Source organism: Tamandua tetradactyla, chromosome 15 (assembly GCF_023851605.1).
Source record: "Tamandua tetradactyla isolate mTamTet1 chromosome 15, mTamTet1.pri, whole genome shotgun sequence".
NCBI classification, from domain to species: Eukaryota; Metazoa; Chordata; class Mammalia; order Pilosa; family Myrmecophagidae; genus Tamandua; species Tamandua tetradactyla.
The window spans coordinates 33,465,241-33,483,184 of record NC_135341.1 but is presented as its reverse complement, the minus strand read 5'-3'; the positions used below and the strand labels follow the sequence as shown (position 1 = coordinate 33,483,184).

Sequence of the window (17,944 nt, the reverse complement as noted above, 5' to 3'; positions counted from 1 at the left end):
ATCCAACTGGCTACTTTGCTAGGACTCCCAGCTGCATCCTGAGGCCTCACTGAGAACTGGTCACTTTGGGGATAGCCCCTGCACTAGCCCTGCGGCCTGAGACAGGTTAGACCTCCCGGGCCACCACCAGCAGAATTGCTGGGCTCTTGGAGCCCCGGGAGCACAAGTGGATAGATAAGTAGGTGTTATGGAGCTGGTGTCCCTGTCCCTGGCAGTGGCCTAGAGGACCAGCTGTTAGGCCAGGTAGTGGCTGAGGAGCGGCCTGACCTGGAAGAGGCCAAGAACCAGCTGATTATCAGCAATGCCAAGATGCGTCAGGAGCTGAAGGATATTGAGGACCAGATCCTGTACCGGCTCAGTTCCTCTGAGGGCAACCCTGTGGATGACGTGGAGCTCATCAAGGTACTGGAGGCTTCCAAGATGAAGGCTGCCGAGATCCAGGTCAGCAACAGCCCACCCATCCTTGCCCACCCTGCTCACCCCTGCCTGCCTCTTCCTGCCTCTTCCCACCTGCCCCAGGCCTGACCTGATCTCTTTCCCCACCCACCCCTGACTTCAGCTCTTTGCCAGCCTTGACCTGGTCCTGACCTGACCCCCGCCTCCCCATCACACCACCCCAGGCCAAGGTCAGGATTGCAGAACAAACAGAGAAAGACATTGATGTTACACGCATGGAATACATACCTGTGGCTGTCCGCACCCAGATCCTCTTCTTCTGCGTGTCTGACCTGGCCAGTGTGGACCCAATGTACCAGTACTCTCTCGAGTGGTTTCTCAACATCTTCCTCTCAGGCATCGCCAACTCGGAGAGGGCAGGTAGTACCTGACACATGTGTATATCTAGGCACAAACACCATGTCCCCACCCTGGCGCAGACAAGACTCATGTGGGCACATTACCATGGCTGGTGCACATACCCATGTTCTCTAGCACAGACTCTTGTATCACATTCACAATATACAAGCACAGACACAGACACACATACCCAAACACATCCTACTCCTACCTCCTCCGAGCCCTTTCCTGGGAACTCCACATATTCCAAAGGATGTCCAGACTCCGACCCTATGGCTACCGGGGAGACCAGCTAGGCTGGGCTGGACCACTGGGACCTTCCCTCTGCCCACTTCTCTGCCCTCTCTGCCCCTCGCTTCCCTGCCCTGCAGACAACCTGAAGAAGCGCATCGCCAACATCAACCGCTACCTGACCTACAGCCTCTACAGCAATGTCTGCCGCAGCCTCTTTGAGAAGCACAAGCTGATGTTTGCCTTCTTGCTGTGTGTCCGCATCATGATGAACGAGGGCAAGATCAACCAGGTGCATGGACAGAGGGACGGCGGGCCCAGGACAGACTGCCTCAGGGGTTGCCCTGCTGCAGGGCTGGGAGAACATGGTGGAAGGAAAGGGAAAGCCAGGCAGAAGGGACAGCAAGAGCAAAGGGGCAGAGGCCTAAGGAAACCATTCCCAGGTTAATAACAGAGCCCCGCATGTGCTGGTGAGGTCAAAGACTGTCCCGAGCCCCCCATACCTGTTGGACCGGGAGCTCTTGTGAGGCCCCAGGTATTTCATGGATGTGTTGGAAAGCCCTCCCGAGACAGTGAGAGGAGCAGGCACCACTGCTCAAGCCCTAGCTGTGCCCCAGACAATGGGCTCTAGGACACACTCTCACCCACCTCCATAAAACTCTGGGATGTAGTCATAGTTCTGAGTTTTCCTACTTTTCAAAGAAGGAAACTGAGGCCCAGAGAGATCTGATCCTTGCACAGAGAGGACAAGGCAGAGTGGGAATACTGACCCAGACCTGTCTGGGTGAGGATGGGAGGGATGGCACTGCTGGGTGGAGGTGCCAGGGGCAGGAAGGGGCTGGTCACAGGGCCTAGACACCAGCTTCCCCCTGTCCTCTGCCAGAACGAGTGGCGCTACCTCCTCTCGGGGGGCTCTGTCCAGGTTGTGACCAAGAACCCTGCAGTGGACTGGCTGTCAGACCGGGCCTGGCGAGACATCCTGGCACTCTCTAACCTGCCAACCTTTTCCGACTTTGCTCAAGACTTTGTGAAGCACCTCTCAAAATTCCGGAACATCTTTGATAGCCCTGAGCCCCACCGGTGAGCTGGGCCCCAGGGCATGGCAGGGCAGGCACAGGGAGAGGTGAGACCCAGGAACAGGCCATCCCAGGAGCTTTCCCTGAGGAGCCACCCAGGGCTGCACTGCAGCTGTGGCCACATCTACAACCCCAACCCTATAACCTCAGGTACCTGAACAGCCCACTCTCCCTGCCATCAGCTGGCCGAATCCCCATGGCCAGTGGCCTTCCACAGGCTCGCCTTCAGGGAGATGTGGGTGTTGTTGCAGGGAGCCCTTACCCAGCATCTGGGACCAGTACCTGGATCAGTTCCAGAAGCTACTGGTACTCCGCTGCCTGCGTGGGGACAAGGTCACCAATGCCATGCAGGACTTCGTGGCCACCAACCTGGAGCCACGTTTCATTGAGCCACAGGCAAGTGCTGGTGTCCGAGCAGGGCTGGCTCCCTGGGCTAATCCCCACCCTGGCTCCCAGGGGCCTGGCTGCATGTGGACAGACCAGTTTGCAACCTTGGTCAGGTCAGGATTCCTATCCCCACTCCCCAAAGCTCTAAGAGGTTCCGGACCCTGCCAGGAAGCCCCCTGGGCACCTCTTCCTTGCCCTGGTCCCTGTTCCTCCTCAGGTCCAGTTGGTCCCAGCATTTCTCCCTGCCCTTGCAGACAGCCAACCTGCCACTGGTGTTCAAAGACTCCAACTCAACCACGCCCCTCGTCTTTGTGCTGTCACCTGGCACAGACCCTGCTGCCGACCTCTACAAGTTTGCTGAAGAGATGAAGTTCTCCAAGAAGCTCTCTGCCATCTCCCTGGGCCAGGGGCAGGTAAGGGCTGGGCGGGGAGAGGGATAGAAGACTGGGGAGATGGGGCAGCTGGTTGACCACCACTCAGTGCTGCCACCCCCATAGGGCCCCCGGGCGGAAGCCATGGTGCGCAGCTCCATAGAGAGAGGAAAGTGGGTCTTCTTCCAGAACTGCCACCTGGCGCCGAGCTGGATGCCGGCGCTGGAGCGCCTCATTGAGCACATCAATCCTGACAAGGTCTGTCTTCGCCCCGCCCGGGGCGGACCCACGGGAGCGCCTCTGCTGAGTAACATGTCCATCCTGGGGTGATACATGTCCATGTGGGGCTGATGGAAGTTTGTTTTAACTTTTTTTATTGTATAATATAAATATATACAAAGCAAAGAAAGAAAAAAGAGGTAGTTTCAAAGCACTCTTCAACAAGTCGTTATAGGACTGATCCCAGAGTTTGTCATGGACTGCCATACCATCATCTCAGATTTTTCCTTCTAGCTGCTCCAGAACATTGGAGGCTAGAAGGAATAAATATTTTTTTATCACCACAATCAACTTTTTTCTTTTTTGTGAAAAATAACATATATACAAAATAGCAAAACATTTCAAAGCACATCGCAACAATTAGTTGTAGAATAGACTTCAGAGTTTGGTATGGGTTACAATTCCACAATTTTAGATTTTTACTTCTAGCTGGTCTAAGATACTAAAAGAAATATCAATATAATGATTCAGCACTCATACTCATTTGTTAAAGTGTACCTTCTCTGTAGAACTCCCCCATCACGTTTGGCTGATGGAGGTTTAAATGAGAGAATCCTTTACAGCACTCAGCCTAGTACTGGCATGCAGCATGTGCTCCATAAGTGACTACGTGGCAACTGTGCAACAGGCATCGACTTGGCCAGTCCTCTCAGTGACCCCAAGTTACCATTTCCCGTAGTGATGGGACTTGGCCAACACCACCGAGCACAGGCCAATGGTCCTAGGACTTGTCACAGCCTGTATTATTATTTGTGTGTGTGTGAAATATAACATATATATGGAAAAGCAATAAATTTCAAAATACATTTTAAAATTTATTTTAATTTTTTAAATTTATTTTGTATTATCAAACAAAAACAACACACAAACATGAACATTCTTAACATACAAACATTCTGCGTATGGTGTACAATGGCTCACAATATCATCACATAGTAGTATCATCATCATCATGATCATTTTTTAGACCATTTGCATCACTCCAGAAACAGAAATAAAAAGAAAATAGAAAAAACTCACACATACCGTACTCTTACCCCTCTCTCTCATTGACCACTAGTATTTCCATCTGCTCAATAGATTTTTAGCTTTGTTCCCCCTATTTTTTTTCTATACCACTTATCACTCCCTTTCATTGTTCACTAGTATTTCAATCTACTCAATTTATCAAAATACATTTTAACAAGTAGTTACAGAACAGATATCAGAGTTTGGTGTTGGGTTACATTTCCACAATTTCAGATTTTTCCTTTTAACTGCTCTAAGATACTGGACACTAAAAAGAAACATCAATATAATGATTCAGCAGTCATACTCATTTGTTAAATCCTAACTTTTCTGTTATACTCCTCCTTCTCCTTTGATCCTTCTTCCACTCTTTGGGGATCTTTGGGTTATGCCCATTCTAATTTTTTCATGTTGAAAAAAGGGGTGGCAATATGGGATAGGGGGATGGGAAAGCCTGTATTCTTAACCAATGGTCTATGCAGCCCCACTCAGCCCAGTCCTAGGTCCAGGTCAGGCCAAGGGTATGCCCAAGATCCCTAGTCAGAGGGAGCCTGGTATTGGGGTGGTCACTAGGTCTGGGTTTCACGTGGAGTCCATGGCCGCAGGTGCACCGGGACTTCCGCCTCTGGCTCACCAGCCTGCCTAGCAACAAGTTCCCAGTGTCCATCCTGCAGAACAGCTCCAAGATGACCATCGAGCCACCACGTGGTGTCAAGGCCAACCTGCTGAAGTCCTACAGCAGCCTCAGTGATGATTTCCTCAATTCCTGTCTAAAGGTGAGACACACCAGGCCTGGGCCCCAAAGCTACCTGGCTCCACTGACCCGCACCCCTTATGTATGCTACCCTCTCACCTCCCACAGGTGGCCGAGTTCAAGTCCCTGCTGCTGTCGCTGTGCCTTTTCCATGGGAATGCACTGGAGCGCCGTAAGTTTGGGCCACTGGGCTTCAACATCCCCTATGAGTTCACTGACGGAGACCTGCGCATCTGCATCAGCCAACTCAAAATGTTCCTGGATGAGTATGCCGACATTCCCTACAAGGTGGGCTGGGAACGGCTCAGGGGTCGGGGGCTGAGGTGCTTGTCAGGGCGCCCTCAACCACCCCACTCCATAGGTCCTCAAGTACACAGCAGGTGAGATCAACTATGGGGGCCGCGTCACTGATGACTGGGACCGCCGCTGCGTCATGAATATTCTGGAGGATTTCTACAGCCCTGCTGTGCTCTCCCCTGAGCACAGTTACAGCGCCTCCGGAGTCTACCACCAGATCCAGCCCACCTATGACCTCAATGTGAGCCTGCCCCACGAGGGAACCTGCCAGCTTGGTGTTCTGGGGTACTGTGAATATGGCCCCTGCCCACCCCACCCCCCAGCAGCTCCTTGCCATGCTCCTTCTCATTCTCTAGTCCGCCCCACAAACACAAAGAGCCATAGTGAAGGAGACAGACCCAGTCCCTGCTCCTGGAGCTCAGGCTCCATGGGGAAGAACCAAACTTCTGTCTCACAGCCATTTCTTAAGTATAATTATTCATTGAGAGTTGGGACAGCTCCTCCAAGATGGGAACCCAGCCCAGTCTATGCAGTCAGGGAGGGCTCCCTGAGGAAATGATGTTTCAGCTACGATATGTTGGGAGAAGCTGGGGGCTGGGCTGAGTTGGACATTCCAGGGTGTGGGTCATCAGGTACAAAAGCGGCATGAGGGAGCATGGCAGGTTTGAGCAGCCAGGAGAAGCAAGAGTGGGATGGAGGTGAGTGGGGCTGGGAAGGAAGTAAGGGCCAGATCATGTAAAGCCTAAGTGGCTATGGAGCCCCAAGACCAATAGAGAGATGTATGTATAAGGGTTACAAGTAGGGGGGCTGGGTGGGGAGATGTGATCAATTGGAGGGCCACTCCAAAGGCTGGGGGAAGAGCAAGGCAGGAGCTTCAGTTGTGACCCTTCTACCCCCCAGGGCTACATCTCCTATATCAAGGGCCTCCCTCTCAATGATATGCCTGAGATCTTTGGGCTCCACGACAATGCCAACATCACCTTCGCCCAGAATGAGACTTTTGCCCTACTGGGTGCCATCATCCAGCTACAACCTAAATCATCCTCTGTGGGTGGCCAGAGCCGGGAGGAGGTGGGTTGTGGCAGGGGGAGGGGGACCTATCCACCATTCTACCTGATCCCCTGTGGGAAAAACTAAATGTACGTGGAATCCTGCAGTGGCTAATGGGGAGCCAGCCCTGACCAAACTCGTGCCCTCCCTCTACCCCTGCCATCTTCCTGATGCATAGATAGTGGAAGACATGGCCCAGGACATTCTGCTCAAGGTGCCAGAGCCTACCAACTTGCAGCGGGTGATGGTCAAGTACCCTGTGCTGTATGAGGAGTCAATGAACACGGTGCTAGTGCAGGAGGTCATTAGGTAATTTCCCCATATACCCCCAGTCCCAAAGTAGGCCATCAGGGCTGCTCAGAGCAGCAGCTGTGGAGAAACAACAGCAGGAGCCACCATGGCCCAGGCACCATGACAAGTGCTATATACACCCATCCTTTCACTCAGCTACATGTGTAGTCCCCTTTCACAGATGTGTAAACTGAGGCCCAAAAAAGTTAAGTGATCTGTCAGTCCAAGTTCATATATTTGCTAAAGGCCAGAGCTGGAATTTGTATGTAGACTATCTGACCCAGTTCTGTGTTCTTGGTCTCTATTCTGCCATTTATGACCCCCAGAGGGGGAGTGTGGATAGTACCACATAGCTACAGCTCACTGCCTGCTTTCTTACCCCTGGCCTGTAGGTACAATCGGCTGTTGCAAGTGATCACACAGACACTGCGGGATTTGCTCAAGGCGCTCAAGGGCCTGGTGGTGATGTCCTCACAGCTGGAGCTAATGGCTGCTAGCCTGTACAACAACACCGTGCCCGAGGTCTGGAAAGCCAAGGCCTACCCATCACTCAAGCCGCTGTCCTCATGGGTCATGGATTTGCTGCAGCGCCTGAACTTCCTGCAGGTCTGGATCCAAGGTGGCATCCCAGCTGTCTTCTGGATCAGCGGCTTTTTCTTCCCCCAGGCTTTCCTGACAGGCACCCTGCAGAACTTTGCCCGAAAGTCTGTCATCTCCATTGATACAATCTCTTTTGATTTCAAGGTATGAACACAGACAGGGCCAGGGTAGGTGACAGACTGGGGTATGGTCCAGGCAGAAGGGCACTGGCAGAGTTGGGGGACCCATGAGCAGGGGTTGAGGGGACCAGGTCGCCAGAGCAATCTAGGAAAACATGCCAGAAGCAGCCATGAGCATAAGGGAAGTCATAGGGGTAGGGCACAGAATGCAGGCTACTAGCTAGTGTAGTAGGTGAGTGATGGACAGGCAGGCAGCAGAGACTTTGTTATCCCTGACCCAAATCCTAATCCAGATTCTGTGTTTTGGGGGTGGTGGGGGTATCTGTGTATCCACTCCAGGTGATGGCCCAATCGCTGTCAGAGCTCAAGGAACGACCTAAAGAGGGGTGCTACATCCATGGACTGTTCCTGGAAGGTGCCCGCTGGGACCCAGTGGCCTTCCAGCTGGCTGAATCTCGACCCAAGGAGCTGTATACAGAAATGGCTATCATCTGGCTTCTACCAGTATCCAACCGCAAGGTCCAGGCCCAGGACTTCTACCTGTGCCCCATCTACAAGACGCTGACCCGTGCTGGTAAGGAGTCTGGGGATGGCACCTATACCACAGTTGGGCACCCAGGATTGGTCAAACTCAGCTAAGTCCAAGCCAGTTAGGTTGTCCCAAGTTTGCTGAACCTGAAGGCAGGTAGAAACTGATCAGCATTCTTGAAACCATTAAGGCCAGGCCAGCAGGCAGGGCAATGCCCAGGGGCCCTCTCTGCCTCTCTCTGCCTGCCTTCCTCAGTGGCACTCACCTTGGGTCCTGAGAACCTAAGAGGTCCAGCCTGCCATTGTTCAGAGGGGTGATTGAGGTCTGGAGAGGGGATGGGCTTGGGCTGGGTCCCTCCAGAGAACAAACAATGGCCTCACTTCTCCTATCCTTTTCCTCAACCCCCAGTACAATAACCCTTGGCAAGCCTGAGCCTTGATCCACTTACCAGAGGCCTTCTCTTTGGCCAAGGTCCCCTTCCTGTCCCCAATTGGGTTTGTTGAACCCAATGACCTTGCCCCTACCCTGTCGTTCCTCTAGTTGAGGCAGAACCTGATCTAACCCTCTCCCCTTCTTGACTGCCCCAGGAACACTATCAACCACAGGCCATTCCACCAACTATGTCATTGCTGTGGAGATCCCCAGTGACCAGCCACAGCGACACTGGATAAAACGTGGCGTGGCTCTCATTTGTGCCCTGGACTACTAGACTCTGAAAAAAGGAAGGGGTGCAATAAAGTTGAGTTTTCTAAGCAGTTTGGCTGAACCTTAACTGCTTACATCAAACAGTCATTATCAGGCAGACAGGGTGGGGGCGAGGGGCTCCAGCCAACTTCAGCAGAGAATGTAATTAGAAGAGGGGAGAGAGCTCTGGCCTGCGGTACCTGTCCAAATGCAACAAGGGAAGAGATGGGACCCTCTAAGGTACCAGGAAGAACATACCAGTTAAGACTAGAAGCAGCCCTGATTCCTGGCTCCTGAGCCCTGGCCAGGTTTTGGTTGCAAAACCACCAATCTGGTTTAAGTCAATAGTCCCCCACCCCCCACCTACAAAGTACACCCAATCCTATCTTGAACATAGCTCCGAAGCTCCATAGTTTACCTAGATCCCCAATCCCAGGCCTAGGGTCACAAGGATATCTGCCCTGCGGGAAAGGGCTGGCACCCCAAGAATGTAAACCTCTTACCTTTCTGGTCACAGGGCTTTGGGGCCCAGGAGGTCTAGTTAATTCTTCCACTCACAATGCAGCCTAGTCTAAAAACCTTAGAACAGCACAGGAGAGCTTAGTATTTAAGAGTTTTATTCATCCACTGATCCAGTATTTACAGGGGCCACAGGTTTCAGGCTGTACTCAGCCCAGGGAGAGGCAGCTGCCACACCTGCTAGCCCACCCCCCAACCACTATATACAGATAAGGAGCCTGCTTGGGTCACCTTCAAAACCATCTGGTAGAGGCCATGAGGCTGTCTGGGGCCTGTACTCTAGAGAGAGCACTAGACCCATTATCCCTCAGCATCAGGCACTCTGGCAACATGGGAGCTCCAACTGTGTGTCTCAGTTCTGGTCTGTCCCCAACCCTGAGTGCCCTGCAGAGGCTGAGGAAGCTGGTATGGCAGGGAGGGCTGAGTGGTGCCAACTTCCTGCAAGCAGTCCTGTCTCTGCTTATTCCTAATAAAAGGGACACATGATAATACTGAAGGGGGGGCGGGGACAGAGGCTCTTCTGAGCCCCCCCAGGCTCCAAGGACAAAGACCAGGAGCCCAAGGTAGTCCCAAAGTCAGAGCCACAACACTGAAAGCAAAGAGCCCTGAGCACTGCTACAGAGAGCAGTCTCAACAAGCCCGCCTAGAAACAGCTCAAACACTTCTCTGTTCAGGCCGGAGGACCCCAGCAAGCTGTGCATCCCAACCCTGCTGGGACACCCCACCCCAATTTCAGCCCAACAGCTGGGACCCTGAGTTTAAAGCTCTCCCAGGAGGAATGAAGAGAGTAGGCCTGGCTTCCTCACAACAGGAGCAGGCTGGTAGCTGGGACTTGAGCAGCAGGGTCCAATGCCCACCCAGGCCCCAGCTAGGCCTGCAGTCAAGACCCTAGCATGAAGCAAGAGCCTGGGCTCAGGAAGATGACAGCTGTTAGGAGGGAAACATTCCCAGCCATGTCAACACAGTGGTGGCAAGACAGGTTGGAGCCCAGAAAAATAGATGTCTCTAATAGATAAAATATATACTCTGCTGCCTAAGGCAGGAGGGCCAGGTCCTGCCACTCCACAGCCGGCTGTGGAGGTAGCTGCTGCATGGCGCTATGCCCCAGCTCCAGCTGTTGCTTCCTGAGCACTAGGGGCTGACCATCCCCGCCCTGGGGTGCAATGCAGGGAATCTGGGCCTAGCTCCAGCCCCCAGGGCCTGGGCTTTCTAGCTGGAACTATTAAGTAATACTGGGAAAAGGGAAATAGGGAAGGGAAGAAGGCCCTGGTGAGAGCCGTGCGGCAAGAACAGGCTGCAGAGTCAGGGCCATCAGTCCTCACTGGCGCTTGGCTTTGTAGGGGCGTGAGCGTTTCCGCCGGTCAGGCTTCCGCTGCTTGTGGAGTCGGCCAATACTAACCCCTTGGCGGCGCCGCACCGAGATGTTCTGCTCTACCAGGTTGGCCAGCATGCCTGCGGAAAGGTAGGGACTGTGGAGCAGGGGGCTAGATGCCCAGCAGCCACCTGCTCAGGGTGATCATGGCCTCAGGTCAGGAGCTTGGGCTCTCACAACTCTCCTGCTGTGAGAGAAGGGGATCTGCAGGACAGAGCCTTCAGCAGAGCAAGTCAAATAAGATGCAGCAGGTCTCCTTACCTTCCTGAGCCAGCATGGAGATGAAAGTGCAGATGAACTCATCGTAGTTGTGGGTCCTTCTCTGGTCATCAATCTGCAGAGAAGAAGAGTGAGGGCACTGCAGCCCATCTCCCCATAGCAGCCACCGGTTGACAGGAAGTCAAGAGCAGAGGCTCAAGAAGCTGGAGAGATCACCCACCTTGAACTTCTTCCGCTTTTCCACCTCTTCCTTGAGGCAGGCTTCATAGTTTGCGATCTCAGCCTCCACACACTTCAGCAGTGCCAGCAACTCCTGCCAAAATACCCACCGTTGCACCCATGAGGGCAGCTAGCCAAGCCCAAAGGCCCACTACCAGGGGGTAGCCAAAGGCACAGAAGAATAGTCAGAATCCAGGAGTCTACTGAGGCCCCTGTTATCACCCAGATAGGCTTCCAGGCGCATGGCTCCAGCCACCAACTCTTACCCAAAATTCCAATCAAGAAGCCAGTACCTGGGCAGCAGTGCACAGGCCTTTCCCTCCATTCGTACTGAAAGCACCAAGAGAATGCTACAATGGAGGCTCACCTTGGGTGAGTACTTCTCCCCGCTTACAGGCTCACCAGGCCTGACCAGTCCAGTCTTCTCTCTGTTGTCCACTGCTTCCCCCACCTCTTTCTCCTCTGGGCTGCTGGACCCCTGGTTGCCTTGGCTCGGTCTGACAGAGGGTGAGGAAACCTTCCCACCCTCTGGGAAAGAAGGCATGAAAAGAACTATCAGAGGCAAGACACCTGACAATTACCTGGGCACCTCCCTCCTCCCTGCTAGGTACACCAAGGGCCAGAGAGCCAGCCCAGGGCCTACCTGTAAGTGCCAGAGGACTCAGCACACCGTCCTCAGCCAGATGCAACAGGCCTGTGCTGATAACAGGACCCAGGTCACGTACAGCACGGTTGTAACGTATGCAGTCAACACGCAGTAAGCTGTCGTCCTCACCAAAAAGCACCTTGGAGATGTGGGAGGTGACAGGGCTGGAGGGCCGTGTTGGATTGGCTGAGCGGATGGGTGAGCGCAGTGGTGAGTTGAAAGCACTGCCTATTTCAGAGGCTGTGTCTGTGCTCTCGTTGCTGGGGGTGGGTGAGGGCTGCGAGTGCGTGGGCACTGCCACAGCTGGACTTCCGGCCCCACTGCTGGTCTTGATGGACAGAGGAATTGAGAGGTCTTTCTGACTCTCTTTGAGCTTCTCCGCCAGGACGTTGATGGTATTAGGTTGCAGCACTGATAGTTGCCCATCTGCAGTGCCACTCAAGGACCCTGGCTTCCCTGACCCCTTCCGCTTGTATCTGTGGAGTCAAGGGGAGATGAGCCAAGGGATTGGGACAGGTGACTGATCATATCCAGCAGAGCCCAAAATGCCTTAAGACATCCTTGGCCTCCAGGGACTGACCCTAGGAGCTCCTCAGATATAGTCCAGCCATGTCCAGCCTAGAACTCTAGGCTCTTAACAGCTGCAGTAAGATGTCCTCAAAGGATACCTCTTCTATTCCAGCACCTCACTTCTGATCTTTTGCTAATGCCATGGCTATTAGAAAAGCTGTCCTCCTACACCTCCTCCATCCCTCCCTCATCCCATCCTCCAAAGCCGAGCTGAAAGGTCACCTTCCAAAAGCACAAGCCTTGGTGTCTAATGTGCTCAGCTCACCCCCAAGCCCACGAGCCAACTCCCTGGGAGCCTGGGGTCACCCCCTTCATGTCAGCCTCCCCTAAAGCCACACACTCAGCAGGTGCTCAGTGTTATCTGCTCAAGGGCATTCTCAGACAGAGGCTCAAATATTCAGGATAGGATCTGCAGCACCCAGAGTCTATTAGCCTCACAGAGCCAGGCTGACCTGATGGCAGAGTTGGTATTCTGCACGTCATCCTCCTCATCATCCTCATAGTCATCCTCATCATCTGAGTACTGCTGGGGTGGGCGGACTGGGACTCGACTGCGGCCCATACCTGCTGCCAGGTCTTCTTCCTCCTGGGTTATGAACAGGGAGCCAATCAGCCCAGGCCATGCATACTACTCACAGCAAGAATCAGTCTGGCTCTCTGAACCCTTATAGGTGCTCCAGAGTCCACCTTGGCTCCTGAGAAGACTGCCTCCTTCCCATACCACCTGCCTACACAGAGCTTTTAAGAGGAACAGAGTGCCCCAAAACAAGTGCCTGTATTTTCCCAGAATCCACCCTGTAGAACTGTACAAAGAAGTATGCCCTAAATGTTTAATACCATAGTTTTGTGACTGAGTTTCAATTAAGAGGAGCTCTCCATGCCTCCTTAAATTTTATTCTGCCATCTGTGGGGGACTCTGAGTATCAGAGAAACTTGGAACTCAGGCCTGGGCAGAGGGTGGACACCAAGGAACCACCTGGGGAAACTGCTTATTGCAGCCTCTCAAAAGAATTCTGGAGGGAATCCAGCACGAATATTCCCAGCTTACCTGCATGGGGGACTTGGCATAGTTGTGATTGTCCAGAAAGGCTGGCAGCCGCTGAACGATGGGTGTGGGGTTGGGGGGAACCCCATTGAGGCTGCTCCCAGGAGGCTTCACCGCCAGCTTGGGTTTGCTGGGAGGGCTGTGAGTTGGGGCCGGTGGGCATGATGAGCCAGCCCCCTCCTCCACACCATCTGGGACAGGGCAAGGGGCACAGGCAGCATCTTCAGCCAGCTCCAGGAAAGCTTCTCCCAGCCCACCATCTCCCCTATCTCGGGACACAGCACAATTTCCCCTCCCTTCCCAGAGAAAAGCAACTGGCAGACCGGGAGCCAGCAAGTTCTGAGTCACATGCATAAAGTAAGACTGGGAAAAGAATGAGACAGGAAAAAAGAGGGAGGCAGAAAGAAAAAGGCCTATAGAGAAAACAAGAAAAGGATGGTGCATTATGGGGCAGAGCTCAGGGACCTCTGGTCACAGCAGCCCTTTACAGGTGTCTTTCCTTAGGGAAGGACTATTCTCCCTCCATATTCTGAGGAGGCAGAGCTGCAGGCACTGGGCTTTCAGGCCTCACCTCTGCACCACCATTCCCAAGAATCTCTATAAAAAAGACTTCCTTTGCTTAGCCTCACAAGTCAAGCTATGAGGTGGCTCTGAGGCACACCAAAGAGGCCCCAAGCTCTCCAGTACCTGTGTGGGTGCCCTCGGAGGCCGCAGGGGCCCTGCTTGCCTCCAGTGCCAAGGGGGACTTGCTGCTGGCTGGCTTGGACTCCTCAGGAAGTTGTGACTCTTGAGACTTATGGGTCTGAATCAGCTCTGGCTGTGTAACCCTAATCAGCTGAAAACCAAATCCATAGCTCAGACGAGGGAGGACAGATGTAGGCCTCTATCTTGAAAGGGCCTGATGGACAGCATAATGACCTTGGCTCTACCCACTACAGGGAAACACAACAGATTTCTACACTCCTTTTAGAAACTATTCTCCCATCCCACCTCAAATACCACAATTCCACAAAGGGAGCAAAGGAAAGGAGTGGTTTGTTGAAGCTCAGCTCTACATTAAGAGAATGATGTGGCAATCTGGGACAAATGGCACAATAGGAAAGGTTTGGGGAGAGTGGGCCTGAGTCAGGTTGGGCAGGGGCCAGGCAGAGGGTGTACCCACCTGCTGCAGAGCCTCTAGCACCGTCTGACGATTCACCTTCAGCACGTGAAGCCTGGCCTCATACTTGATCCTGCGGTCAGGCACCACTGCCATGAGGTTGAAGCGGATGTCGTGGTAGGGCTCCCTGCAGTCACAGCCACAGCCATGAGAACAGCCCCTACCCTGGGCCCCACCATTAAGTTAAGGCAGATATCCTGGCAGGATTCCCTATAGTGACAACTGTGGCTGTAGGTACAGGCCCTACCCCAAGAAGCAGACAACAGCTGACTAGGCATACCAGACACTTGAGCTAGTATCTTCCAATGAGCTGTGTGAGGAAGTGAGCTGGGATTCCTGGGCCACCCCAGGGTTCTGCCAAGGACCACCCCTCCCCTGTCCCATCCAGAACAGGTAACAGGCAGCTCAGGCAAGGAGTTGGGAACCCAAGAGCTAAGCCTGATCTTGCCAGATTCACCATGGGGCCTTCCACAAATCACCTGGCCTTTCTCAGTCGTAGTTCCCTTTTCTCTGTCCCTTCCAAAGGGGGCACAGCTCCAAAGGGTAGAGCAGGGAAGGCACAGGGCCCTTACCCTGCAGTAGCGAGGCCGATACGCTCCATGATGACCCGCCGGGCCTTGTCTGTCCACTCCTCATCCTCCCCCCAAGGCCCTAAGGAAGACCAAAACAGGAGTCAGCAGATGGGAAACCCTGAGTTTGGCAGGCCATGAGTGGGAAGGAGAATGGAAAAGAGCACTTGATCCAGGGAGTCAAGGGCAGGTAATGTAGTATAGGCTGCCAAACTGGTCAGAGCTGGATGTCCTTAACACCCACCCCCTACCACCAGGACCTTCAGCGCCTGTAGGCTTTGAGTCCTGGCTCCCTGGGAGACAAGCAGAGGAAGCCAGTGGACCCTCAGCTCAGGGTACCTACCATGGTCAATGGGGTAGACCTTCAATCCATCCAGCTCAAAGAGCCGACCTGTGATTGGCACATAGCTGACAAAGTGAAATGCCTCCATGGTCCGTACTGCACTAAGGCCATTCTGCTTCTCAGGGAGGTGGCGTGGCTCAGGCCTGGGGAAGGACACATTTAGGGCCCAAAAAGGAACAATCCCCCCCACACACACCGGCTCCCACAGCTCCCACACACCTGGCATGGCTATTATGTGCCTTGGCCAACTCTGGGGCATTGCCAATCGCATATCCTTTGCTCTAAGAAGAGAAAATAAGGCTATATCAGAACAACTTTTTAGATGAGCCTCTGGGGGAGAAGGGTGGGTTGACACTCCAGAGAGCAGACCTGCAGGTGTTCCAGAAATCTGAGGAAGCACAGACTAACACTCCTAAAGGTCTAGTGGGGGGACAGAAGAGACCTCTGGAGCCCAGAGATGGGCTCTACTGGCCTTGTGTGGTCATCAGTGGATACTGGGAAGCAGCAAAGCCTGAAAGGAAAAGTTCTGACATAGAAGGTCCTAACATGGTGTCACCTGAGGAAAATTCCTTCTCTATCTAGGTCTTTCTTCTCCTGACATAATTAGTTTAAGGGTCCAATGTAATTTCAATGGTCATTTCTAAAGGAAAAAACTCTGTATCATCAGAGGCCCTGGGTGTCAGATCTGTCCAGTCAGCTGTGAGCCAGAACTAAGGCACTGCAGCCTACCTCAGGGCTGAAACCTTTGGTGAAGTCCTTCATGCGACTGAGGGTGGGCCCCAGGTCCACACTGCTGCAATTCAGAAGCACGCTCAGCAGGGCATGTGTGGCACAAGAGTTGGGAATCAGCTGTGAAACCAAGAACAATTACCCTTACACAGTTCCTGCAAGCTCATGCTCGTTGGGAATAGGGATCCAGAGAATGACAACCGAATCTGGACAACAATCATAAGCTCACCTCATCTTAACCCAACATTGTTCATTCAACAAGCATCAACTAAGTACTCACCAGGTGTCTGGAGATGTAGAGAGAGGCAAATGACTCAGACACCATCCCGTTCTAAAGTGTTCTTGAATAGTGAATAAAAGCTTTGTTACTTCTGCCAAGGGGGTTCCGTAACCAACACCACTGGTGTCTGCTATCTCTTCCTTCTGCCTTCCCAACTTCCACTTCCCAAAGAAAAATAAATGGCAGCATCCCACCCACCAGAAAGAACACAAAACCCAACAGACCTGGTGGGCAAAGAACATATTATTCACAATATCATCATCAATCACAGATGTATCATCCACCAAGGTAGAGACCTTGCGACGGGACCGGCGCTCTTCAATCCATTTGAAGAGGAAGATGAATCCATACACAGGGCTGGGGGAAGTAAGGTATAGAACAGGATCAGCTGAGGGGGCAGAAGACAATCAGCATCCCTTTTCTTCCCTTGTTACTCTGCACTGTGCTACCACCCAGGTGCTCTGGATATGATCTCACCTCTCCCCTGGCTTCTTCTCAACACTGTACCCAAAGTGGTCCTGAGCCCTCACACCCCAGAGGCCTGATGCAGACAAAGCCAGAGCTTCTGACTATGGTGCTCCAGGAGTCCACTCAGTTTCTTATACCTGAAGTTTTTGGTTCCAGGATAACAGATGAAAAGCTGAACCAATGGCCCAGAACAGGGGAGGAATACCAGGGAAAGTGAGAACAAAAACTCTGTCTGATTAGAAATTATAACACTAATTCTCACTTGGAGACCACAAGGCCTAGAGCCCAATGCAGAGAAGCAAACTAACACCCACACCAGTCCCTTCTTTCGAAGGAAACAAAAAGCAGACTTCTTGATTCAGGCACAATAGCGGTTTTTCCACACCTCTATTCTGTGGGACCACTAGGACAAGATCCTGTGGTTGGTCACCAGGAGTGGCCTTATCAGATGCCATACACCAACGAAGTACATGACCCTTGTGGGGATTAAAGCTGTAATTAATAAATTGCAGCTGCATGAAACACATTGTGTGATCTGGATTAAGAGAAGGGGCTTCCTGCTACAAGACCAGGAAGGGCATCTGAACTGTATGCCAAAAGAGGGTAAGGATTTAAATGGGGAAAGCCACTACATAAAAGGAGGTCCTGAGAGAAATCTGGAAAATAAAAATATCATCTTGACCAGAAGGACACCCAGAGAAAAAGGATACTTGCTTATATGAGATTTTACAATTTGGGATTTCTTATACTGCCTTCTTTGAGGGTCACTTCCCCCTGAAAGTGTGGGGGGCAGCCCTACAGCCAACCACTTACCCCTGACATTTGCTCTGAAGGTCATAAATCTCCTCCACCTGTACCCCTTTGACACCTGCGAACAAGAAAGGTAAGCGGTCGGGTAGGGCAACCCGTCGCCCGGGGGCGAGGAAAGAGCAGGGGTGGGCCCCCACAATCCTGGTCCTGCAGGTAGGGAGGGTCTTACTCACCGAAATCTTCCACCAGAAGGGTGAAAAGGCCTGGGCGGGGGTGACAAGAGAAGGGGGAGGGGGGTCAGGCAGACGCGTTCCAGCGGACAGACGCCTGCCCGCGGGCCCACCCAGCCTTCCTGGCCTTCGGCCCGCCCGGCCCCCTTCTCACCCGGGTCGCTCTCCAACTCCAGCCAGCCCTTATTCATCTTCCCGCGGAGCGGTCCCTCAGCGCCATGTCCAGGCCCTCCTGCCCCGCCGCCGCCCCCGCCGGAGCCCCCACCGCCCCCGGGGCCCCTCGGCACCACACACAGACAACGGACCCCACCCCGTCACCCGCCAGCGCCGACAGCGTGACGTCATCGCGGCGCGA

At 53.2% G+C, this 17,944-nt stretch overlaps 2 protein-coding genes across 10 annotated transcripts in view; one reads left to right on the top strand and one right to left on the bottom strand.

Annotated features, from left to right (window-relative positions):
* DNAH1 (dynein axonemal heavy chain 1) overlaps nucleotides 1-9,423 on the top strand; it is an 86,323-nt gene extending 76,900 nt beyond the window's left edge. For 2 of the 9 annotated variants that reach the window (XM_077129054.1, XM_077129061.1), the window contains 15 exons: nucleotides 216-441; nucleotides 621-816; nucleotides 1,167-1,318; nucleotides 1,910-2,106; nucleotides 2,354-2,498; nucleotides 2,744-2,902; nucleotides 2,987-3,118; nucleotides 4,753-4,923; nucleotides 5,010-5,189; nucleotides 5,263-5,439; nucleotides 6,099-6,269; nucleotides 6,427-6,557; nucleotides 6,932-7,283; nucleotides 7,598-7,832; nucleotides 8,375-9,420. In XM_077129054.1, the coding sequence (XP_076985169.1) occupies nucleotides 216-441; nucleotides 621-816; nucleotides 1,167-1,318; nucleotides 1,910-2,106; nucleotides 2,354-2,498; nucleotides 2,744-2,902; nucleotides 2,987-3,118; nucleotides 4,753-4,923; nucleotides 5,010-5,189; nucleotides 5,263-5,439; nucleotides 6,099-6,269; nucleotides 6,427-6,557; nucleotides 6,932-7,283; nucleotides 7,598-7,832; nucleotides 8,375-8,496 (2,746 nt within the window). In that variant the 3' untranslated portion in view covers nucleotides 8,497-9,420. Of the gene's footprint in view, nucleotides 1-215; nucleotides 442-620; nucleotides 817-1,166; nucleotides 1,319-1,909; nucleotides 2,107-2,353; nucleotides 2,499-2,743; nucleotides 2,903-2,969; nucleotides 3,119-4,752; nucleotides 4,924-5,009; nucleotides 5,190-5,262; nucleotides 5,440-6,098; nucleotides 6,270-6,426; nucleotides 6,558-6,931; nucleotides 7,284-7,597; nucleotides 7,833-8,374 lie in introns of those variants that run through there. The other 7 variants (XM_077129057.1, XM_077129055.1, XM_077129056.1 and 4 more) reach the window with 7 other exon arrangements.
* BAP1 (BRCA1 associated deubiquitinase 1) lies at nucleotides 9,072-17,871 on the bottom strand. The gene is made up of 17 exons (XM_077129062.1): nucleotides 17,744-17,871; nucleotides 17,593-17,622; nucleotides 17,423-17,477; nucleotides 16,366-16,498; nucleotides 15,862-15,981; nucleotides 15,352-15,413; nucleotides 15,133-15,275; nucleotides 14,793-14,871; nucleotides 14,224-14,347; nucleotides 13,749-13,896; nucleotides 13,065-13,252; nucleotides 12,469-12,602; nucleotides 11,444-11,922; nucleotides 11,168-11,328; nucleotides 10,802-10,894; nucleotides 10,624-10,696; nucleotides 9,072-10,442 (listed from the first exon to the last, which is right to left on the bottom strand). Exons 1-17 carry the CDS (start codon nucleotides 17,778-17,780, stop codon nucleotides 10,309-10,311), a joined length of 2,193 nt encoding a protein of 730 aa, XP_076985177.1. The 5' UTR covers nucleotides 17,781-17,871; the 3' UTR covers nucleotides 9,072-10,308.
* Nucleotides 17,872-17,944: the final 73 nt, after the last annotated feature.

Bases quoted from the DNA above. Each gene is read 5' to 3' on its own strand.
- BAP1 (XM_077129062.1), bottom strand. From the start codon at position 17,780: ATGAATAAGGGCTGGCTGGAGTTGGAGAGCGACCCGG. The intron at 15,414-15,861 runs GTAGGCTGCAGT...TTCTCTTCTTAG, and splicing joins CCAAAGGTTTCAGCCCTGAG to AGCAAAGGATATGCGATTGG. The intron at 12,603-13,064 runs GTAAGCTGGGAA...TTCATAACCCAG, and splicing joins ATGCCAAGTCCCCCATGCAG to GAGGAAGAAGACCTGGCAGC.